Source organism: Otolemur garnettii, unplaced genomic scaffold (assembly GCF_000181295.1).
Source record: "Otolemur garnettii isolate 467f Iridium unplaced genomic scaffold, OtoGar3 scaffold00057, whole genome shotgun sequence".
NCBI classification, from domain to species: domain Eukaryota; kingdom Metazoa; phylum Chordata; class Mammalia; order Primates; family Galagidae; genus Otolemur; species Otolemur garnettii.
In genome coordinates this window covers 11,622,782-11,648,857 of record NW_003852452.1, presented here as the reverse complement: position 1 = coordinate 11,648,857, position 26,076 = coordinate 11,622,782, and the positions used below count along the sequence as shown (strand labels likewise).

Sequence of the window (26,076 nt, the reverse complement as noted above, 5' to 3'; positions counted from 1 at the left end):
TGATGCCTAATATGTATGGTAAGCTTTACCCTAGCTAGTGCCCATAAAGGAAAATAATGCACCGTAAACTGACAAGCAGTTTAAAATAAGACTACTTATTCTACTAGTATAGACACACCAAGTTCGGGATATTCCACTTCAGAAGCAAAGACCCCTCCTCCTGCACGTGACGGGTAATGCAATCTTCAGGATATGATAGGGGATCCAATTTCGGCTGAAAATGATTATAAAGCTAGGTGAGCACACTCATCACATCCTCGTGGCAGTTTTCCTGACTTTGTTTTGTTCCTTTTGCTTCATTAGTGATTTGCACCAATTTACACGAAGAATTATAAGAACAAGTAAGCTCCGGACTCCCGAATCCAAGCCACGCGTGTTGCAGACGGAGAAAGAGATGTGAAAGCAACTTCCTCCAGGTTAAGCAACACTCATGAGAGAGAGTATTTTAAGAGGTTAGCAAATGAGATCAAAGAAGTCCAGTTGTGCATTCTGAGTTGCCAAATTGCCAGATCTTAACTGAACATTAATGCAAATATCGCAGTTCATTGCGTGATCTACCTAAGAGGATTTTATTTAAAAAATCAAAGATAATAAATTTAAATTTTCTTCTTCATACTTGTGCATGAAGAAAACATTGAATTGGGTAAACAGGAAATGTACCTTATGGTGAATTTTACTACTGGAAGTAATAAAGTCATCTCCAGTAAAATCCACGTCTCTAAACCATCATTGTTAGAAATCGTTTTTAAACTGCTTTACAGAGAGGGACATCTTTCTCCTTTCTACAGACGCCTGGTTTGGTTATTATTTCATTTCTTTTTAATTTAACTTTCCCAGGTTCTCTGGCATGGTAATGACTTCAGAAGAGCAGACCTGGGGAGAGCACAGAAACTGCAATACAAATGTGGAAAAGTTGGAGCGACAAAGGGGAAGGGTGGGGGGAAGGAGACAGAGGGGCCAGTATGGGGGTAAACGCAGGAGGCTTCTGCGCACCCCTCTCCGCAGCAGAGAGCACCGCGGGTCTCAGCAGCGGCTCGGGACGGCCGGCCCCCCGCGGGTCCCTTCCGTGGCCCGCGGGGGCTGCGCTCTCCGCCACTTGTCATCCTGGGTCCGTGCTGGGCTACGATTGGACGCGCCGCCGCCAAGCGCCCTCCAGAAACACAAACGCGCAGGGGAAAGGAGGGGGGCGTTCTTGCCAGTCGAGAGCTTTGGCTTTTTTACGTCTCCCCTCCCCACTCCCCTCCGCGCTCCGTGCCGGGTCTGGGCTCCCGCTGGCCTCGGATCGCTCGCGCGGCGGGAGAGTTGGCGCAAACCTCGCAGCAGCCGCCGCCGCCTCTGCTCCTTCCCCTGCACCCCTCCTCTCCCGTCATGGGACCAACTCCGGGCTCCTAAGAGTTGTGGGCTCTCAGCGGCGCGATCTCCGGCCAAAGTCACTAAGGGCGGGTTATGGCTTAGGGCTCAGCCTAGAGGTAACGCCAAGGGGAAAGGACGACTAAGCTAACTGGGAAAGAAGAGGAAAAGAAGAAAAGCCGACGATGAGTTTCCACAAGGAGGACGGAGTGAGCAGCCTGTGCCAGAAGGCGCTGCACATCGTCACTGAGCTGTGCTTCGCGGGCCAGGTGGAGTGGGAGAAGTGCTCGGGCATCTTCCCCCCGAAAGGGGGCAGCCAGGGCGGAGGCAGCACAGGTAACCCGCAGGGCCCCGCTGGCGTCCGCGCGCTCCTCCCCGACCCCGCGCCGCGGCTCCGAGCTCCCGGGTCCTGCGCTCCCCGCGCCGCGCGCCAGGGTCCTGGAGGCTCCACATCTTCCTACCTCGCTCCTTTCGCTCAACTCCGGGGGACCTCGAGCGTGGTGCATTGGGGTTTTGTTGCCTCCCTTCTGCCTGCCCCGCTTCTCCCGCTCCGGTGCGCTCCCGGCTCACCCGGGCTCCCGCGCTCTCCCACGCCTGGCGTTTCCCTCCCGGGTCGCAGCGGCGAGCGCGGGCGGTGGCGCCGGAGTAGCTGGCGACGCGGCTGCAAGCGGGGGCGGCTCTCCTGGGGGGCTCCCGAGAAGGGACCAGACGAAAAGGCCAGGTATGAGAATCGTGCTGGGAGAACCCCCTTGCAATGGGGCTGCCATGACCTCAAAAGCAGAAAGTATCCCTGCGGGTGTAACACGTGGCTGCAACCTGTCGAGCGCTTGACGGTTTCCAAAACCCTTCTATATATATAGAATATATATTCATGTGATTTCAGGGCTTCATGACAGGGTTAAGCGAGACGGTGGGATTTATTGTTTCCAGTTTTGAGGCAACGCTCAGGGCACACATGTCAAGGAAGTGGAACAGAGGTGAAATGTTAAAAATCCTTTGCGCACATACAGCCCCCAATTCACAGGCATCCCCTACCCTTCAGGAAACTTAGGAAGGAATGGGTGGGATGGAGGAGGACGTCCACCGCCAGAAATACGGAGATGGAAAAAAGGCATTCGGGTAACAGCTTTTCCAAAAGGCTTGGGGAGGGAAGGTGCGAATCAGACCATTGTTCCGGTCACAATCGGGATAAAGAGTTTCTACCACCCGCTCAAATCCAACCTGCGGCGCAGCTCACGCCGGCGAGACCCACTCGCGAGTTGCGGGGCCCCGCAATTTCAGGAGCTCCAGCGAGGATCACTTGTTGAATTGAGAAGGGGGGTTTTCCGCACTCATCTGGAAGGCTGCCATTTCTTTTTTAGGGTCTTATTTCTTTCCCTTTGCTTCTCCTCCCCTTCATTTTGGTCCCCTGGAGGGATTTTGAGGATTGAGGGTAGCCAGGGCAACTAGTAAGGGCTGGATAGACAAGGTCTGGGCGGAGCGTGAAGGAGAGCCCCGCGAGACGGGAAGGAGCAAAGCAGGGCGCTCTCGGTGAACCCCCTACACCTGCCCCCGGAGTCCAGGGCCAAGGAGCGCACGATCGGGTGGGAATGTGTTTGGTTTAGCTTTTACGTTCCATTATTTACATGGCATAGCTGCGGGGTTTGGGAATTCTCTGATCCACAGCAACAGTGGTGGAGAGGGGTTTCTGTCTGAACTTGGACGAACTTGAGATGCCAGTGCTTGGACCCTGGAGCGGAAACTTAGATATTTTGTGAATGTATGTACACAACTAGAGTCCTTTCCATTTGTTCAGTAGGCGTTAAATTCCTCCTGGTGTATAAAACTCAATTATCAGTGGAGGCGACCGGATAGACATCATTTGTGTGTGTGATATGTGTACCGTTGCTAAGCATGAGGTACAAACCGAAGCGGTGTGACCTTAGGAGGCCTCTATGGTGTATTGGATAAGCTCTTCCCAAACGCCTTTAGTGACACAAAGGCGCAAACAAGGGGCTACAGTGGAGGAAAAGGGAGTATTTAGGTTCAAAGATCTATGTTTTGGTCATCAAGAGTTGATGCTATAAATGAAAGTGATTCCTCCCCATCCATGCGTGCACGACCTCGAGGATGTCCTAGTACCCCAGGAAGGCTAATAGTGAGAGGGCTGGAAACCAGATACGAGCTTCTAAATCTTTATAAAATGCATAACTATATCAGCCTAAGGTAAAATACAATACATGAATAGGAGAAAGAGTTCTGAGCTTATCCTCAGCACTAAAAGAAGTGTAATCCTAATCCCATTTGGACTTTCCCATGGGAAGAAAAAGTGGAGAAACACTAGTCTAAAATAAACTACAAGAATATTTTTCTCCCTGTAAGGGAAAATATATGCTATTCGAGAGAGATATTCAGTATCAAGTCACAGAACATGAAAAATAAAGATAAACGTGGCTGTACACTTCCCAGACAGCACCCAGTATATTGAACAGCTATCAGTGGGATGGACATCCAACTAGGTTGTATATGAGATATAAAGATAAACGGATGGCTTTATATTTTCTATTTGCAAATCTATGCAACAGAAGTAAAATGCTTTAATCTGCAAATAGACTTCCACGATTAATATATATTTATGAAATGGCTATAATGATTATTTACCAATATTTAATTATATTAATTAGCCCCCAGCTTCACACTGTTCTTTAAAGTAGATTTTCTTATAACTTGTGCAGATGTGCCCTTTATTATAGGTTCCTAAGTAAAAGTACTTCCAGTGGCCCTCTACGCATTTTTTAATGGCAACTGTGTTATTGGTAGGAGGACATCAGTGGCGTTGAAGAGTACAAGGGTTATTCACTTTCCAAGTTAATCATCATTGCCCAGATGGTAGCAGTTATTCTAACATTACGGTGTTAACCATGACAACTACAAGCTTCAAAATTGTATGTGTTTAATTGGTCCAGAGAGAGGGAGAGAAGTTCAGTTAATCTCAGTTAAACGCATTCTACACGGAGGGGGTTATAAGTCACATATACAATTAAGGTTTCCTCCTATTGGTTTTTTAAATGCCAATAAAATGCAAGCATCACCCTCCCCTTTACCATAACAGCAGCAGCAAGAACAGTATTGAGGACCCCCTCCCATAAAGTTGACCAATACATTGGGCTCAAGGTTACTTTGCAAATATATGGTGACTGAGTGTACATTAATAGTTTTTGAACTGGATTTTGGTTAATTTCTGGTCTGTCTTGAATACTACCCAAATGCTTATCAGGTTCAAGGAACTCAAAATACATATTTTATAATCTATTAAATATGGTATTCATGTAAAGTTTTTTTATCACTTATCAACATGCAAGGGAAAAGTAAAAGGCAATAAAATGAAAATGAAAATTATAAGAAACAATGTTGCAAGGATGTTGATTGATTACATTATGCATTGGATTTATAGATGAGGAAGACACTGCTAGTTGCCTTCTGGCATTGGTTTCCCCCTTCTGCCTCAGTACAATAGTATCCCTTTTACATTTAGCTGTTAATGTATGACATCAACTACTATGTACTACTACTACAATAGTATCCCTTTTACATTTAGCTGTTAATGTGATGACATAAAAAATGAAAACAGAAAATTTCTCAAACTCCTTGCAGTTTTGTGCAGCCCTGGGACTCTGCTCTGACTACTGGAATTTTAACAGCGTGAGGTGCACAGTTTCAAGGTTGTAACTTAAAGTGAAAGGACTTACCTTCACTTTCCCTTTTTTGCCGGAAATATGTACATAGTAACTTTTCATCTTGGACTTCAAGGAGAAGCAAAAACCTTTGAATCACGGAGTAAAGCATTGAAAAAACGAGGATTCCAGACACCCTCAAGTTGATGTATCTGTCCAGGCCTGCTTATGCTGGGACAGTCTCTTGCTGTGTGAAAGACAATAAACTAGCTGACTTAAGTCACTATTCATTTGGTCCCATGTTATAGAAATCAGGACTATCCTGTAGTTATTATAATAGTACTATATGGATAGTGTATATATGTTAACTTCAGAGATGATTCCAATTTTCATCTTACAGGCAGTTGCCTCAGCCTCCTTTGAATAAGACCTGATGATTTGAGTTTTATACCCCTTCTTTCTTTACAGAATGGTGCCTTAAACAGGAGTAAGGACTGTGGTCAGACAACCACAGGGAACAATCAAAAAATCAAAAGGCTTGGAATATCCTTGAACTAACTGACAATTTCTGATTAATTATGAGAAATCAGACTGATTTTACATTTTGAGAAATGAAAGGTGAACTAGAATTTTAAAATTAAAAACAAAAAAAAGGAAATGATACAGGTAGACACAGATAACAGTATCAACCGGAGCAGTAGTCACTGGAAATGAAGACATGGGAGCTCGTCTATGCTTTTCTGTGATCGTAGCTGGCTGCTTAGGCGCTAACGGTACTCACAGCCACAGTGAAGGGTCATGCAAATGTTAGAATCTATTTATATAGACTTCAGCAAAGTTTTGCTTTATACAAAGTTTCTGAGGAATTAGCATTTGGGGGATTACTTTGTTTTCTGATAAGCAATCTGTCCTCAGTTTTTCAGAACTGTACCCCTTCATTTTGAGATAGTAAGATATGAGAAAGAGTAAAATTTTTACAGCTAAAATGAGTTAGAGAAATACAATCAGAGAGACAGACAGACAGACAGCTAGCTAAGTAGATAAGCAAATAAGTAGTGGTGGAACCAAGTTTATGCATATGCATGAAATCAAACCAGAGTTTGAGCAATTTTTAAACCTAATTATCTTAGAGCCTAATCTAATTTCTGTAAATTTCATTAACTGTTAATATCCCAAGATATAATAAGATGAATGTCACAGAATGGATTCTTTTTAGTTTTCCTGAAACATTGAAAATTAGAGCTAGAGAGATCCTACTCATTGAGTTTGCCATGTGTACTGGGTAACTTAAAAGTCCGTGTGGACAAGGCAGGCCGTTCTTGTCCATCACCCTGGCCTTCCCGTGATTTGACCCTTTCCTCCAGCAATCTTTTCTAACCCACCTTACCTCTTTTCTGTTGGGATTATACCCAAATACCTGCCATCATGGTGCATAATGCTATCTTAGAACTATAAATTGCAATAATCCAGTCCCCAACCAGAAGCTCCTATATGCTCATCTTTCTCATTTGCAAATCTAATCCACGAACCTTTTTACTTGTCTCTGAACCCCTGTCAATAAATAGGGCATCATACTGATGATCCATCCATTTGTCGTTGCAACCACTTTCTCCTTTGGAGTTTATCACATTCTCCTGGGAAAACAAACAAGTGAGCAAAGAAACAAAAATCCTTCTTTATTTGCAAATCCCTCTTTCTCTCTATCCTATACCCAAGCAACTGAATATTCAGGAGATTTTTCTAACCTGGAAGGCTAGGATCACTCCAATTTCAAAAGAACTCTAAATTCTGGCCAGGCCCCCCATGTTTTCTTGTTCAACTTTCTCCTGCTCTCTGCCATTCCTCTTTCAAACTTCCCTCACTCTTTAAATATTCCAAACTATTCCCAAACTTCCTAAAATAATTCACAGTTGACCCTCACTCCTCCTTTGGAGAGAAAATTACTAGCTATGTGAAAGAATTCTCCAGGCATGGTGGCGGCCACCTGTAATTCCAGCTGCTCAGGAGGCTGAGGCGAGAGGATCTCTTGAGCCCAAGAGTTTGAGGTTACAGTGAGCTGTGATGCCTCAGCACTCCATCAAGGGTGACCAAGTGACACTCTGTCTCAAAAATAAAAATAAATAATGGAAACAAATTTTAAAAAATGGTTTCACTGCACAAGCTGTGTTCAGCTATCTCTCTATCAGGAGGGTCTCTGCGTATTCTCTAAAAATATCCAACTTTTAGTTATCCAGCCACCTTAAAATCCCTCAAAGGTATATTTGAGTGCCTTTTTAAATAATTCCCAAGACATGTTTTTTGTAGCTCCAAATTGTTTTATTTTTTGGCCGAGTGATATATCCTAGGCACTAAAAGTAAAAAGGTGAATAAATTTTCTCCTGCTCTGAAGGATCAGGGAGTGAGTACATTGGTAGGATGGGAGTGTTTGGCAAACTATGTAATCCCTCCTCCACTATTTTAAAACCTCCGAAAACTGGAAATTCTTTTTTTAATTGTTGGAAACTGGCAACAATACCTTACCAGAACTGGCAACAATTAATAAATTAAGTCCATACAATAGTATCATGTTCAATGATCCCACATAGTGTGACTATATTCATGTATTTCAGTACAGATACATAACTTGGTTACTGGATGCCATTCCAGATAATAGGTACCATGTTACCTTATGGATATTCAAAAGAAAATAGTAATAATTCTTGAAACACATCACATCCCAAGAGTTTGGGGTAAAGGGTCATAGGCCAATGATTATAACACTAGTGCTAGAGTGGTGGGTGTGCTTTAGAAACCCTAAGGCATAGAGGGGTCTTCAGGGAGGAGGTACTGTCTTGGACCACTTTTTGCTGTTATCACATAACACCCAAGACTGGGCAATTTGTAAACAATCAAAATTAATTGAATCAATTGAAACAATTGAATTAATTGATTAAATTAATCTCTCTCACCTTCTCTCCTTTATGAGAGGGACTCACTTCCAACTCTTTTTGGATGTGCTCTAAACTTTCTCTGTGTTCTTCCTAAATAAAATCTCTGTTACCCTGAAAAAAAGAAAAGAAATTAATTGTCTCATAGTTCTAGAGGCTGGAAGTCCAAGATCCACGGCCCACACCTTGTGGGAGCATTCTTGTTGCATCATGACCTGGTGAAAGGCACCACATGGCTTAAGAGAGGAGAGGACAAACTCCTCTCATCAGAAAACCCCTCCCTTGATAACTCACTGCTGTGATAATGGCATTGATTAATCATCTCTTTAAAATACCTAATCATCTCTTTAAAATACCAAATCATCTCTTTAAAATACCACTTCTCAGCACTGTAGCATTTGGAATTAAGTTTCCAGCACATGAACTTTGGGAGACCATAGCAGGTACTATTGGGTCTGATTGTTGAAGGATGAACACAAATTTGTCAGGCAGCTAAATAGGAGGAAAAAATAGCATGAGAACTGCATGAAGCAGCCTGAGTGAAATCAGGAGAGGGCAATGTGTGCTGAGGGGAAGGAGTACAGATGAGACGTGGCTAAAGAACAAAGGTGGATCAACAGCCAGGGACCAAATCACGAAGATGCCGTGGAATGTTATGCAAAGTTGGTATTTGTCAGAGATAGCCAATGGGAAATGGGAAAGGATGTCAGGCTGAGAGACGTGGGGCGACCACACATCTCAGCTGCCAAACACATTTGGTTTTTTCCTGCTACTCTGATTTTTTTTTTTTTTTTTTCTGAGACAGAGTCTCCCTCAGTAGAGTACAGTGGGGGTCACAGCTCACAACAACCTCCAACTTTTGGGCTTAGGCGATTCTCTTGCCTCAGCCTCCGGAGTAGCTGGGACTACAGGCGCCCGCCACAACACCCGGCTATCTTTTGTTGCAGTTTGGCCAGGGCCGGGTTCGAACCCACCACCCTCAGTATATGGGGCTGGTGCCCGACTCACGGAGCCACAGGCACCACCACTGCTACTCTGATTTTATCGATAGCACAACCTTTCATTTTCAGAAGTGTCCTGCTTTGGATGAAACTTATGGTCCTCCAAATGACAGAACCAGATGTCAATTTTAGAAATACAGTTTTGAGCAGTGGTGAAAATGGAAGTAGATTCAGAGAGTTCCACAGGCTCTAGCCTAAGACAAGAATTATGAATGACAAAGCCTATCTGTGGAGAACAGTGAGGTACTGGGACTTCAGCAAACCCATGTGGGTAGTGTGTGCAAGGTTCTCTCATGCCTAACCCCCAGTTACAGACTGAAGTCTACTTCCATCCTCCCTGCATTCCACGCTGTCCTGCACTTTTCTTCCATCTTGCCCTGTGACTCTGACTGCATAGGAGAGACCTTGTTGAAAAAGTTAACGGAGTGAAAATATGCAGAAAAACATAACGCAAATAGAGCTGTAAATACATGACGATTAGGAAGCCAAGATTATGCTTATTCACCCATTTCTAAACCATAGCTAATAATCAGGAAGCACATCAATTTATATCTTTTTCTTTTTCTTAAATTATGGCGATAATGAACAATAAAGAAGGAGAAATAAACTACAAAAAATAAAATATGATCACACGCTCTTCACCAATGGAATGGAAACAGCAAACATTCGATAGTTGCTGAGCAAACAACTGTACAATGAAGGAAAACCTGCCTGTGTATCACCGCATGTCAGTATTACTTTTTATGCTTATAATGAAGTGGCAATAAAAACTTGGAATTGTTTCAATTTGTGAATCAACTTCCATTAGCTACAAATTGGGGAGTTGAAATGGAATCATTTTTTTTTTCTTAGCATTCAGGAAAATATAAATGAAAACAAAGTATCATTTCCCCATCAGATCAGTGAACATCAAAGTGCAAGTATTTCTCTGAAATCCTGCGGATTCTCTGAAATCACATCAGAGACATAAGCTCATACGTTTCTATTATAGCAACTTAGATTCATTTTGGAAATATCTGTTAAGAACAAGTGCGTGCACAGTCTGTGAGCCAGCAACTCTGTTTCTACAGGGATTAACCAAAGTTCATGCCTCTTTCCTATTGCCTTTGATTTTACACGATGCCCTTGTTCTGTTCCAGGACACCACCCTGCATTTAGTTATCCTGTGTCCTCAGATGCTGTTAGCTGCGATAGTTCCTCCGACTTTCCTTTTTTGATGACCTTGACAGTTTTGAGGAGCCCTGGAAGTATTTTGCAGAATGCCCCTCTCTTGGTATTTGATATTTTTCTCATGATTTAACTTCAGTTATGAGCTTGGGGGAGGAAGATGGCAAAGATAAGATGCCAGTTTGATCACATGATGTCACGGTCACGTGCTGTCAGGGTCATTCATCACTGTTGACGTTAACCTTGCTCATCTGGGTAAGGTTGGTGTTTGTCAGGTCTCTCCGCTGTCAAGTTACCCCTTTCTACACAGCACTGTTTGGAAGGAAGTCACTGTGCACTGTGTGCTGCTGTCACTTAAGAAGTAGGAAGTAGGGTGGCACCTGTGGCTCAAGGAGTAGGGCGCCGGCCCATATGCCGGAGGTGGCGGGTTCAAACTCAGCCCTGGCCAAAAACTGCAAAAAAAAAAAAAAAAGAAGTAGGAATTACATTCCACCTACCTGAGGGTGCAATAGATACATAAATTGTTTGGAATTTTTTTGCAAGATTTATTGTTTCTCTCCCATTTATTTGTTTACTCAATCCTGTGACCTTTCAAACCCTATTCCTTTGAATCATTTTCTACAACACATATTATACATTTTATATAGTGCACGATATACCATTAATATTTTTCTTATTTTCTAGTAAAAATATTTTAAAGATATCTAATTTGTTTTAGCCCATTCAAGTTGCTATAAGAAAATATTATAACCTGAATAGCTTATAAACGACAGAAAATGATTTCTGCTAGTCTGGAAGCTGACAAGTTCAAGGTTAAGGCACAGGCAGATTCGCTGTCTGGTCAGGGCCCACTTCCAGATTCACAGATGGTGCCTTCTTGCTGTGCCCTTACACAGTACAAGGGCAAAAGAGCTCCCTGGGTCCTGTCTCATGAGGGCACTAATCTCATTCATGAAGACTTCATCCTCATGACCTAGTTACCTCCCCGAGGCCCTACCTCTAAATACCATTGCCTTGGGGATAGGGATTTCAACATCAGAATTTTAGGGGGGATGCAAATATTCAGACCACAGCACAATTCATTAACTAATTTAGGATTTAAGATGTTAGGAACATACCAATTAGTCAGAAAGCACCTATGAAGTTTGAAAATGTAGCTATTCATATTGTTCTCAGTATTGTTATGGATGTTAGTAATGTATTATTCCCACCTCAACTGTAGAAAGCAGTTTGCACCAATATTGAACATTATTCCTTGCTTAGACAATGAGACTCTTTCGATCAAAGATGTAGGAAACAGAAGGATGTTCTGGGGTGCACAGTTTCAGAGTTTCTTTCATCTCACAGCTTCATGGCAAGTTGCAAGTTGTCAGCCTTCTTTTGCAAAATCTTGAGCCCCTTGCAGTGTACTTCAAAGTGTTAGGCATATGTCGTGCTCTTCCCGTACACAATTGGTCATTTTTCCTGGAATAGAACTTTTCAAGTGCCGCCTTTGAGAATTTCCAGGCGTGATTACTAATTTCCCTCCCTACACGGATGAGTTAAAGGTGATGCTTTGAATATCTAAATCAGGAAACTATTACTACATGGTAACAATTATAATGTAAGGTGATCGCGTCATTTCCCCCCTTTGATGCATAATAATATCTACGATTTCTTTGCCTTGCCATTTTCCAGATATTTCGGTCAGCCTGTTAGCCGTCGTCGTCAGCTTCTGTGGCCTGGCCTTGCTGGTTGTCTCGCTTTTCGTCTTCTGGAAGTTGTGCTGGCCATGCTGGAAAAGCAAACCTGTGACTTCCACCGTCGGGGCCCTTCCCCAGAGCGTGTCAAGTGCCCCCGCAGAAGTGTTTGAGACGGAAGAGAAAAAAGAAGTCAAGGAAAATGAAAAACCAGCCGTGAGAGCTATTGAGCCTGCAATAAAAATTAGCCACACTTCCCCTGACATCCCAGCAGAAGTCCAAACTGCTTTAAAAGAACACTTAATTAAACATGCACGTGTGCAAAGACAGATTACTGAGCCTACGTCATCATCTCGGTAAGAAAACGTCACATATCTAAAACTGGGTGTGTGTGTGTGAATTTACAAGAGAGAAAAACTCGGGCGGACAGGGAGAAAAGAAAAGACAGACAGAAGAAATGGGAAAGACATAAGAAACAGATAATTAAATAAAGATTAAATAATTAAATAATTAAAAGGGTAGGACAGAGTAAGTAGGGGGAAGAGAGATGGGAACGGAGGACAAAGAAGGTGAACAGAGAGCAGAAGCACAGAAGGGGCCCTCAGTAAACTTAGATAACTACAGATTATTATTTAAATACCATTGGTTGATAGCTGCTACTTGTAGTCGTTCAATTTAGTTGGATTCAACTAATACATATCTAGAAAAAAGCCACTTGAAATGCGTAACTATCCTCGAGGCATGAGACAATGAGGAGTCCTCGAGACTGTCACAGCCTCAACTCACAGAGGCTAATGTTTGGTGTACAGTGATGCAGTGTCTATACCATAAAGATGAAACTGCAGGAATATGTCATTGCTTGTGTGAGCTCCTACCGGCCAAACTCTTATTTTGGACACAGTATGATCTGTTCCACAAGCAGCTCAGTTATCATGAGCATACCAAGGAGTGACCATGCAAAGGAGGAAGGAAGATCTCGGTAAGGAAAAACATTTTAACTCAGCCTGGGAAAATCAGCAAAGGTTTCTTAGAATGAAAATAACTTGCCACAGTGTATTAAGTTTGATCACTTGAAGAGGTATTTGTTTTTTCTGCTAGGTATAGTCATCAGTTCTTAAAACAAGACACAATAGTACCAGTTTTTTCTCTGGTTACTTCTAGTTGCTAGAAGTAGCAACTAGCTCTCTGGTACTCAACTGCAGAGCGGAATCAACGGTCTGTTACTGGGAGGCAACGTCTCTTTCCTGCTAATTTCCTTCCTAATCTTACCTTCCTACCTCCCTAAACCTCAGGTCGGCCCCTACTTTCCCATGCCTTCTGACATAATATACTTCTGTGAGTTTAGAAATCTAGCAAATTGAAAAGTTACAGCATCCTGGCTATCCATCCGTTGTGTAAATGAAAAAGTTTTGTATCTACAAATAAATCCACTTCTTTCCAAAATATACTCCAGAGGGATAAAGTAAAAAAAAACTATCACCTTTGAGATAAGGGATAAGAAGGATACCTTGGGATAAGAAGGATGGATGAAGTGCGTTTTCCGTGTTACACTTCTCTGTGCTACTTAAATTTTAGAACCAAGGATTGCTTAAGATTTAGTTCTTATTTTAACAAGACTTCTGGAGCAGTGCCCTTTAATGTCACTTTAAAATTTTTCTTTTTTTTTAGAGACAGATTCTCACCTTGTCACCCTCAGTAGAGTACCATGGCATCACACAGCTCACAGTAACCTCCAACTCCTAGGCTTGGGCGATTCTCTTGCCTCAGCCTCCCAAGTAGCTGGGACTACAGGTGCCCGCCACAACATCCGGCTATTTTTTGGTTGCAGTTTGGCCAGGGCCGGGTTCGAACCCACCACCCTCGGTATATGGGGCCAGCGCCCTACTCACTGAGCTACAGGCGCTGCCCTAAAATTTTTCTTATTCACGATTGGTACGTAATAAAACCCAGAAAAGTTCATCATAATTTTTTATTTGCTATGGATATTTAACTATAAAAATAATTATCCTAATATACTGCTTTTTGGTATGTTTAAGAAAAGGAAAAATAAAATGCCTTTGGAGGCAACTTGCTTTTTCCAAAACATTGGTTCCAATCTATCTATATAGAAAATGGCTTCAAAATTATCTCAGGTGGTTACTTAAGTATCATCAGCCTTGAAAATTCTGTCAAAATATGATTTTTAATATCCACAAAGCCTTGCAACACTCAGAAATTGCAGGGCAAAAAATTTCAATTAACCTGTAAAATGTTTTTAAAGTACTAACAATAGCTATGACTATTTATCAGCTCAGCATTCACAATTATTTCACTCTTCTAGTTAATAAGTATAAACTACTCAAGGACACTCAATTTATGAAGACAAAAAGGGGTAATCCGTGCATTTGGAAACCTCAGAAGAACTAACTACTATTTCCAACACATTATATGTTGAAATATATAAAATAAATAAACCACTGATCTGATTATCTCTAGCTAATGGGGAGTAAAGAATAAATACTTAAAACACATGTGGGAAGACTTGCCTTTTCTAGCAGGGATTTCTCAGCAATTATATAAATTGCATAAATCAGGGGAAAAAAGCCTTTTGTCCTCAATTTTAAAAACCACAAAAATATTTCATATTTTCTAAGAGAAAAAGTACAAGACAAATGCATCATTTTGCTAGAGTTTTATGTTTTTTTCCTTTTCTTTGAAGCAAATCCATACATCTAGAAGCTAGAGCTTTAATATCATTTCCCCTGCCTCTTTGAATTACCTTCTTTATGTGGGTAGTTGGGGAATGAGGAAAAAATGACTTTTGAGCTCTTGCAATTAGGTCACTATGCCAAGGCAACCTTCCTGCTAATCCTCCACCAACCTGGATGAAGTATTACTAATTATCCCCACTAACTTGTGAGTTAACTGAAGTCCAGAGAGTTTAAGTCATGCAGCTGGGAAGAGTAAGAATTCAAATTTATCCAGATTGGAAAAACCCCTGTTAATTGTTAAAACCAAGGGGCTATAGTTGTTCTCCAATTAAAGGTGTCGACTACAAAGTCTGCTGAGGACAGGGAGTTTGGAGGTTACAGAGTGAGAGCATCTTCCAGCCTCCCTCTGCTCAGATTCTGGAATTGTTTGTGGTTATCATGTAGAGTCACGATTTTAATCATCGCCTTGCGATGAATCCCTCACAGAAAACTTACTTTGATTCTTTCTAATTCTCAAAAACCCTCATCTATACCAATTCCTTCATCACACTATAAACTACCTCTATAGACAGAGGAGGAAGAAAGTGCTGAGTTTATTACGCAGTACAATTGGTCACAGAGATTAAGGCACATTATTATAAATCAATCACTCTGCTCAGGTGCCAACTTTTCATGGAGACGTATGCAGCAAATTCAGGACTATGTGTCCATACGTGCACAGTCATGCACAAAATGAATTTACCTTCAATACTTGGTTTCTGAGACTAGGATGTCCCAGCTCCAGTCTGCTGGGAGGACCCCCTTTTATTTGGCTTCAACAGTAGATGGTAAACAAAATCGTACCCTTTCAAGTTTTATTTATCTCGAAATTTAAATAATATCTGGATGAGGTATCTTCAAGTTAGCAGCATTACTGGAAATGACCCTGTTTCCCAAGTTCCCAACTCCTTTGTCAAACACCTGGACATTTTGCCCCATCAGTCTTCTAGGCAAACAAATGACCCAGCTGGCATTTGTGAATTTCTTCATTACTAATATTCTTCCAGCATTTATCTTGACTGACTGCGTATTCATCCAAGGACCTTGTTTAATATGTATTTAATCCTGAGTGGTCAGTGTATTCTGCTCACTCTTCCCACGCTGAAAACTCTAAGGATTGACAAAGAAATTCACAACATGATAGGGAGATAAGACACGTAATTCCAGCTTCAGTATAAGGAATGATAGGTGCCACCTGTGTGATGGAGATTGCAAAGCTTCAGAACATAGAGAAATCATTTCCAGCTGAGGTGTGAAGATGGGCCATTAAACTGGGGGGAAAGGAAACTATAAATTCACATCCACGGCAACCGGAAGAGAATGCGTATCCCAGATAGAAACATTTTACGTGAGAAGTCGTAAAACAGGAAGTCTCATTAGGAAGACAACAGGTAAGCTGCCTTGATCAGAAAATAGCAGTGAGTGAAGGAATAATGAAAGATAAAATCAGCTGGAATTAAAGGAGGGGGAGACCTTGAAATCATGGCCAACATGGTCACTGTTTCTCCCATCGAAAATATCTGCAGCAGAAGATATTTTTATGGATAAGAGTTACGTGTCAGGATAATTCATTTGGCGATAGTTTACAGGACAGACTGCAGGGGAAAACATCTATTTTGAGCCTAGCATTGTAGTTCAGGCATAACAAAAATCAGGAAAGGGAAATAGCAAGCAACAACAAAAAAGACAGAACCCTAAGAAAGGTTGCAAAGGAGAAATTGAAGATTCCTTGTTTAAAAAAAATGCATTAAGTAACACATCAGTCATTCCACATCTAGTCCAAACCTTTTAAAACTCTAATGTTCTAGGCTGTTATAATCTTATTATACCAAGCTGCCATTCGAGCATTTTGGTTCCATACACCCCCACTCCACACTCCCATTCATATAGCTCTGTGCTGCTTTCTTAGGTAGAAAAGCTGCCATATTCACCTCCGTGTTGCTTTTTGATGCCTAGAAAAAAACACTGTAGGAACCCGGGGTACACTTGTTGAAGGATTTTGTAAAACTATATAAAATTGGATTTCACAGTTTCCTTCAAGAGGTTTTTCAAAAATTAAATTACTCTCACGAGACAGCAAAAATTGAAATTATCAGGAGACTGTAAGGAATGGAAAACTAGATGTTACACAAAGGGAGAGTTTAAAAGATGTACAGCTGGCTCAGCGCCCGGAACACAGTGGTTACGGCTCCAGCCACGTACACCGAGACTGGCGGGTTCAAACCCAGCCTGGGCCAGCTAAACAACAGTGACAACTGCCACAACAACAACAATAGCCGGGCATTGTGGTGGGTGCCTGTAGTCCCAGTTACTTGGGAGGCTGAGGCAAGAGAATCGCTTGAGCCCAGGAGTTGGAGGTTGCTGTGAGCTGTGATGCCACAGGGCAAAAAGAAAAGCTGTACAGCTGCTAGGATATAAAGACACAAGGCTTGCCCAGAACAATGGAAACATTTATTTTAAGAAGATCTATCTCCTTGAAATGAAAGTTCATAAATCATGCTTTGCAGGTATTTGAGGTAGTTAAATACCCCCCTTTCTGAAAGATACAGATTTAGCATATACTCTTTTCTGAAACAGACTGACTCTTTGGACCAAAACTAGAGACAAAATCTTACAGAATGGATTCAAGTTTGAAAAGTTTGCTCTCTGGTACTTTGGAATGTTATCTTTTCTATCAGAGCTCTCCTTATAAATGGATTGAGCCCTTCTTTATAAGGCAAACAATGCTTGGAAACTTTGATTTTATTAGTCACGGGAGTCTCTGGGTAAATTATTTTCATGCAAACTCTGATGGGGATTTCCTTAGTCTCATCATATGTTTATAACGAAATCCATAAAAAGGATAATATTTCGTCTCCACCATTGAAGTGGATGACAGATCTGAAAACAGATTATTGCGATACACTGTTTGCAGCCTGCTCAGGGAGATGTGGAGGCACAGAAGGGCCCTTGAAGGTGGTAGTGAACTCAATTGGAGGTCTCTATTTTTCTCAGAAACCTACCTGAGCTCATCAAGAGGTAGGGCCACAATTGTCAGAAACATATTCCAAAGGAAGGGAAGGCCTTCAGTGGCAGACTGAGCACAGAAATTGAGAGCTGGAAGACACAATTAAAGTCCAAAGACCTTCTAGGGACATAGTAATCCTGAAAAATAAGTTTAGATTTATCATTTTTATCAGTTGCTATTGAGAGAGTTTTTCTATATATATTTAAGGCTTCATTCTGTGCTTCTTTTCTTTTCATATAAAACATTACTCTCTCAGAACTTCATGGATCAATCACTATGAAACCTTCCTGTTCAACCCAATTACTTCATGGGCGTTCTTTCCGTAGATGCTAAGATCAAAAGCAATGGCTTATCATCTCTTGTTAAGCAAGCGTTTCAGAATAACTGAACGTTTATTTAATTAATTCTGTATTTTCTTCTTAAACCTCAACTCAGACAGCACTTCTAACTCACCAGAACCTTCAATGCATGGATTCTATCATGGTTTCCTAACCCCGGATCCCCTGATGCTGGTTTTCCTCTGTACTCGGTTTTGACTCCCTGGCCGGCCACTAGAGGCGCTCTCCCGCTTACATCCCCAGGTCCCGGGCTGTTCTCTACTTTTCTTTTTTGCAGAACAAAACCACAGCCCTGGTTCAAATCAACTCACTTTGCGTGAGCCCCGTTCAGTTACTCTGAAACGCTTGCCTTAACAAGCAATTGATAAGCAATTGCTTTTGATTTAGCATCTATGGAAAGAAGGCATATGAAGTAATTGGGTGGAACAAGAAGTTTTCTAATGTTTGATCCACAAAGTTCTGAGAGGGGAATGTTTTATATGAAAAGAAAAGAAGCACAGAATGAACCCTTAAAATCCATGACCTTGGATTTGGTTGGGAGAAAAGTATCTATGGGTAGTAAATATTTGAAAAATCACTGAATAAAACGTTATATTCCTGGGCCATCAAGTAACACGCTCAGTGTTTCAGGGAAACTGGGGGAAGTTTTTCTCCTCTGGGAAGGTAGTTAGATGGTCCCTCCAGGTGGGAAGGATAAGAATGGGATTAGCGGCCGGCAGATGACTTCCACTGTGATTGGTTGGGTATTTGTGTGATACTCCATAGCCACTAATCACCGTCATTCTAAAAGCTGAGGAGAAAAGCAAGAAGAAAAAGAAGATCTGTGTTGTCATGGCAATAGTTTAACATTGGAATAATTAAAGCTTTTCTTAACTGACTAGCTTAACTGTGACTTAGAAAATGCACTATTTACCCTATAATTAGGACACCGGCTTACTAGAACAAAAACGTTACTGTTCTTTGAATCCCCTTAGAAGGGGTTTTACAGCCGCACGAACAATATCCATAGGCATAAAGAAGAAATTATTTATTGGGGGGGAGCATAAAAGTTTGATTATATTGAAAAGCAAATGAGAGTGTGAAATTCTAGATCAAGTCCATAAAAATTAAGGAGCTAACTGTTAGGGATTTTGCCCACAGAAATCAAAGGCTTGTTGCATACATGAAAGTGATTTTAATAAGAATATTATATTAGTCAATAAAATATTCTAAATATCTTAGGAACATTGACTATACGAAGTTGATTATACTCTTTTAATAGATTATAACATATACTACCTGTGATTATTCTTTTTTATTTTCATAAATTCTTTCTAACCTTTCCTGACCCTAATTTAACCTTCTGCTCCTTTATATCTGGGCTAGATTTGGAGTCAAAATACATTTCACATCATGCTCAATATGTACATTAAAATGGGAGAGATCTGAAGAAATAGATGACTTCAAGATGTAAGTTAGTAAAGATTACACGTGCACTCACTTGGGCAAAGAAACTAAAACATTGGATCTTAAATTCAGTATGTTTTAATTAGGAGCTAATCCCTTAAGATAAAATAGTCCTTAGTACGTTTTTCTACACAGACATAGGTTCTCAATTATACTCAAATTTTGACTTAATCAGTGGTGTTTGAATATACCATGTATGATATAAATTGCCTTACAGATTTTACTAAGATACTTACTGTTCTCAAAATATATATCATTTCTTAGAAAATGTATAGCAACTATAAACTTGATAGGAGTTTTGTACACAATGCCTGATTGTAATTTTATTTACAAGTCAAACATCCTCATTCCCTTTGAATTCTTGATAACCAATCAAGGAAGTTAAAAATATCTCTAAAAACATAGCTCAATGGCTCGGCGCCTATAGCTCAACCGGCTAAGGCGCCAGCCACGTACACCTAAGGTGGCGGGTTCGAATCCCCAGCCCGGACCCGCCAAACAACAATGACGGCTGCAACCAAAAAATGGCCGGGCGTTGTGGCGGGCGCCTGTGGTCCCAGCTACTTGGGAGGCGGAGGCAGGAGACTAGCTTGAGCCCAGGAGTTGGAGGTTGCTGTGAGCTGTAATGCCACGGCACTCTGCCCAGGGGGACAGCTTGAGGCTCTGTCTCAAAAAAAAAAAAAAAAAAAAAAAAAAAACATAGCTCAAGCTATTTCAACCAAATGAACATTGGATCTTAGTGGATATTTAATTACATTGTATATGAAGTTTAAGTGGAAAAACTTGTATAAAAACTAATATAAATGTTTTACTACTTTACATGGCTGCTTAGTAGAATGTTTAATTCTTTAAGTCATTTAATCAAACACGATCACCATGAATATGATGGTATAACATGGTGATAAAGTTGGCCCCTAGACCCAGATTCCCTCAAATTTTAATTTTTGCATCTGCCTGACTGTGTGATTTCAATAAGTTACTCACCTCTTTGTGCCTCTGTGTCCTCATTTGTAAAACAGGGAACATAAGAATAAATACCTCCTATGGCTACATAAGGCTTGAATAAGTCAATGAAGAATTTACACCTGGGCGGTGCCTGTGGCTCATAGGAGTAGGGCACAGGCCCCATATGCCAGAGGTGGTGGGTTCAAACCCAGCCCTGGCCAAACTGCAAAAAAAAAAAATTTACACCTGTCCTCATACATTTAAAACACCTCTTATATTAGCTAATACTGGCAAAATCAGAAGTGCAATGGCACACCGATTTTTTTATTATAAAAATGTTATAATGTCAATTTGTTTATTTTTCCCTTTTATTATTGTTTTATTTCATTCCAAATCATGATGGATATTATTTTTTCCCATTTAATTTTTATTATTATTTCATATCAATCTGATACAGGCATATCATTTTTCCTTAAACCTTTTCTTTTCACTTGTATAATTTTTTTTTTTCTTTTTGCAGTTTTTTGGCCAGGGCTGGGTCTGAACCTGCCACCCTCCACATATGGGGCCAGAGCCCTCCTCCTTGAGCCACAGGCACCGCCCTCACCCGTAAAATTCTCTGTGGCAGCACACTGCAAGCCCCTCAGGCCAGTGGTGAGGCTAAGCAGAGTGTTGATAAAAAGACCTTTCAAAAAGACCTGCCGTGTATTTTCACCTGTGGCACTGTTCTGCCACTTTGTCAGTCCAAACTTTATCCTAATTTGCAATATATGGACTGGACTCTAGTTTCTTTGAATTTTTTTTAAGAAGTCCATGAATAATACAATAGTAAAAGGCAGAGTTAGTGATACTCTGACTGCTCATTTGAGCCGGTCTTCTTTATCTGTATAAAAAGAGGACGAATAGAGAGGTTGAATTAATTTCAGTGCAGCCCTAGGCATTTTTATGATGCTGTTTGAATTACTGTTCAATATTTCAGTTTAGTTAGAGGAAATAAGATAATTAAATAAAAGAGAATGAACTTAGCAGTACCTTAGGTTATAATTCTGATTTTAATAAATTCAATTTTATTAATATACCTACTAATAATACTGTGTCATGAATATTCAGACCCATTAAATTACCAAAGAACCAAAGAATGAAGGAGAATTGCCGAACTTTAGGGTTAGAAAACACATAATGCTTTCTGCCTTGGTGGACTGGAGGCAGAAATCTCACTTCAGGGTGAAATCTTTTTCTTCAAAAGAAGAAATGTTTTACATTTCTAGTTTGGGGAAGTTCACCCCTTCACCTTCTTGGTTAGATCCTAGATATTTTGAACATTCTCTTAGATTAAGCTAAAGTCTGCCTCCTGTAACTTCTGCAAATTCTTATTGTGTCATGACCGTCCTTCAGGGATTAGAAGACAACTACCTCAATCCATCGTTGCACTTTGACCCTGCTCCTTTTCCTTTCTTAGTTCGACATCCTCAGCTCATAACTATTTCCCAAATGATATTGTGTCTAGGGCAGCAGTTCTCAACCTGTGGGTCGCTACCTACAGGAACCGTGTTAAAGGGTCGCGGCATTAGGAAGGTTGAGAACTGCTGGTCTAGGGGGAATCTCACCTCTAAATGGTCACTAATTTTTTTATTCTTCTTTAATGATCAATCTTAAATAAATAAACTGCTATTTAAGCAGTGTCCTGCATATTACTTAGTGCTATCACAGGTGTAGATAGACAACAGATATGAATGAGGGTTTTGAAGTGAGCGGCCTGACAGTGTGCGGTCTAGATAGGAGAGGGCTGGAGGAAGGAAAGGCAGCTGAAGGCACCCGCAGAAGGCAAAGCAGAGAGTGATAGGGGTCTGAACCGGTTAGCAATGGAAATGGAGCAAAAAGGATAATTACATAAGATGTTCCAAAGGAAATAACAACAGGATACAGACAACTGAGTAAATCCTATGCACAAAGGGAAAGTGATTCGAACCATGCAGTGTGTTTCTAAGCATGAGCAACTAGTAAAAATGTGAGTGCTATTGTCAGAGATTGTGAGACAGAAAACTGGTTTAAGAAAAAAAGGTGGGGAGAAAGTGATGAATTTGCTTAAATTTGGGATGAAATTAAGACACCAGTTTAGAACTCGTTCCTTGGAGATTTGGAGTCATGGGACTAGATGTTTACATGGCTGGGACTTATGTGGAGAACCACACTAGGTTCAAGGAAAGAATTTGGTCCAAGAACAGATGATTAGTTTGATGGGCAGATTAAGAAGAGACAGAGTAAAAGACGTGGGCTGAGGCCAGGAGAAGACATGTATGTGGGTATAGCTCCTGCCAGAAAACATGGAGGATGTTTGAGAGACACAGATCTCAGTGCAAGCCACATTTAGAAGATATGGGTAAGCTTTTATCTTTAATATTCTAGAAATGTGGATTAGATGAATAATAATAGTGACTATATAGAAAATTCAGTTTGAAATTTAAAAACTCTTTTATGTTGGCCCCAAATTCTAAAATTCTATACTTTTTTAATCCTTAGAGTTTTTGAAGCCCACTTCCTGTTGAAAGGGGGAACATGTACTCATTTTGGCAGTCACAACTGTTTATTCTTTTTAAAAGTCAATGTTCATTTAGTTATCTTAAGTATTAGAAATAGTTAACACATCATAAGAACATGTGCACGTGTAATTTTTATCTTAACACTGTGGTCACTAAAACATGAATCTTATGAGATCCAAATAACTCATGAAAAGATGAAAAAAAAAGCCAGCCCTTATGATTTTGTCTATAATGCTTACATCTAGATATACCCAGATGATTGATAGCATGTATAATGTTTTGTGGAACTTCAAACTTTGTTGATGATCACATTTCTCTGTAAGTTTCTTTAATGCAATATTCATAACGGCAAGGACAAAGTTCCAGAAGCTCATAAAAATGAACATTTGTGTTTCAGGTGTATCTAGAATTTTAAGAGACATTTTATTTGACTATTACATTCCTTTTTTTTTTTTTTGAAGAAGCTCTTTGATTGTGTGTGTGTCTAAATATATCAGATACAGATATAGATGTATCTAAATATAATAGATACAGATATAGATATATATATCTTTTTATGATCTTGAGGGTAGAGGGGGGTTTAATGCCACTGTGTAACATTGTCATCAAAATGATTTACCAAAATGATTCTGTGTGTATGTGTGCAGCCACAATTCCTTCCGGAGACACCTGCCCAGGCAAATGCAGGTTTCCAGTGTTGACTTTAGCATGGGCACAGAACCTGTTTTACAAAGAGGAGAAACCACCACCAGCATTGGGAGGATAAAACCGGAGCTCTACAAACAGAAATCTGTGGACTCTGAGGGCAACAGACAAGAAGACGTCAAAACCTGTGGGAAACTCAACTTCACCCTCCAGTATGATTATGAAAATGAACTTCTAGTTGTTAAAATCATCAAAGCCTTAGATCTCCCTGCTAAAGACTTCACAGGAACTTCTGACCCTTATGTGAAGATGTACCTTCTTCCAGATAGGAAGAAGAAATTTCAGACCCGTGTGCACAGGAAGACCTTAAATCCTCTCTTTGATGAAACTTTTCAATTTCCTGTAGCATATGACCAACTAAGCAATCGAAAGCTCCATTTCAGTGTGTATGATTTTGACAGATTTTCTAGACATGACATGATTGGGGAAGTGATTCTTGATAATTTGTTCGAAGTCTCTGATCTCTCCAGGGAAGCCACAGTATGGAAAGATATCCACTGTGCTACCACAGTAAGTATTAATTCCACCAGTATATTGTTTTTTATTTGAGCTATGGTGATACATCAGACTAATTATTATCTAGAGTATTGGGATAAATTTTACAGTAATGGAATTTATGTCCTATGATCTTGCAAAGGTAGGATTTGATTACATGATAATTATGATTTGGGGGCCTAACACTATGGAGAGAACTTTAGTAATAATGTAAATAAAAACTAGCTCTTGTAAGGTACCAAAAATAGTAGGCCTGGTAAAATATTTATCCATAACTTACAGCCAGGACCCAGTTTCCTCATAGTTAATATTGACTGTAAAATTGAAGATAATTTTGCTTCTCAGATCACACCTAAAATGTACTTTGATGCTCGTTGGAAAAGTCCTTGATTTGGTCTGTCATAGTCCATTACCTCCGACACTGTCATGAAACAGACACAATTATAGTCTATGAAATGCTGGATGACAGAGTGGATTGTTTACCTTAGAACATGTCCTTTTCATTACAAAATGCTTTTTCTCATTATAAATGCCATCAACTTTAGTATTAAAAATTTAAAAAACAATACAAAAACATGTAGCACAAAATTAATCTACAATGGTGCCAATGATGTATAACATTTTGACATACCATGTTCCAATTTCTTGCTATGCATGTTTTTAAATAATTAAGATCATACTAAGTTTAAAATTTTTCACACTGACTTTTTCTCAGACTGTATTTGTTTTAGTGCATGAAGTTTAGATAGATGACCCATTTACCAATTTTCTTATTTTAGGCATTTAAGTTAGCCATAAACTTTGTCACAATAAAAATTGTTGTCTTCTTTTCCCAAATTTGTTTTTCATCATTTAAGATTATTTGTCCAAGATAGAATGATAGAAGTGGAATTCAAATCTGATCTCTTAATTTACATTGGTACACTGCTTTGGCTTCCTAAGTTTTAAATGAGGAACTTAATTTTTTACCATCCGGTGCCCTGTATGTATTTTCATCTTTTGCTTGACTTTTATCAAAATTTCTAACTTAAAATGTTGAAGTTTTGAATAGAGACAAAGGATTATTTTAAAAATAAGAAAACTATTTTTTTTTACTCAAAATAGCTCCTTTCATATTTTTTGTTATCAATGTTTTACTAATTGCTGTGAGTATTTGGGATGATTACATTTTCATTATAAATTATGTGGATCATGTTGCATCATCACATTTTCTTTTTTTTAATTGCAGTTTGGCCAGGGTGGGGTTTGAACCCACCACCCTCAGTATATGGAGCCAGTGCTCTACTCACTGAGCCACAGGCACCACCCCATCATCATCACATTTCAGTTGTTGAATTTTTCATTCATGATCTCTATGGTGATATCTATTAGGGAACAAAGAAGGAATTATGATGCTGGATCATATTTCAGAGATACTTTAGGCATCTTTTGATTTCACATGATTTTCCTTACATTGCAAATATTTCTACAGGGAAATATGGCAAGCAGTGATATTGAATGCTTTTTAAAATATGATGCCTTCCAGAATTCTACAAACACCAATATTAATTAATAGTTAGGTTATTACTCTTGATTCCTCAACCTTATTACTTTTTTCCCTCATTCCTGAGTACATTCTTTGCATTTGGCATGCTCAAGTAGCAGGCTTGCAGCAAACATATTACTATGAAAAATCGTTTTGAAGCATATTCTGTTCATACATTCAGGCTCAGAAATGAATAACATGAAAATCGTCTAAAAGTTAGTATAATTTTCTAGGACATTGGCAGTAAATTGTTTGCTACATGGTTAAGTTTTTGTATTCCAAAATGGTCCTTCAGCTAAGAGTAGGAACTCCCTGTGGAAACTTCAGCTTTTGACTGCTAACAATATATACTCACTTTTGGGTAAATATTAATTAATCACTCAAATTTATTTTCAACTTTCCCATATACCTGGTGTATTAAGTTATTATATTTGTTGTAAAAATTACCCCAAATTTAGTGTTTTGACACAGACATTTTATAGTTCAGTTGGAAGTCCAGTGTGGGTGTTACTAAACTAAATCAAATGAAGGTGTCAGTGGAGCTGCATTCCTTTCTGGAAGTTCTTCAT

General features: G+C 40.1%; 1 protein-coding gene across 1 annotated transcript in view; it reads left to right on the top strand.

Annotated features, from left to right (window-relative positions):
• The first annotated feature begins 1,413 nt into the window (after positions 1-1,413).
• SYT10 (synaptotagmin 10) overlaps positions 1,414-26,076 on the top strand; it is a 50,513-nt gene continuing 25,850 nt past the window's right edge. The window contains exons 1-3 of the mRNA XM_003792491.1: positions 1,414-1,686; positions 11,776-12,133; positions 23,430-23,997. Coding sequence (XP_003792539.1) covers positions 1,536-1,686; positions 11,776-12,133; positions 23,430-23,997 — 1,077 coding nt within the window. The 5' untranslated portion in view covers positions 1,414-1,535. The remainder of the gene's footprint in view (positions 1,687-11,775; positions 12,134-23,429; positions 23,998-26,076) is intronic.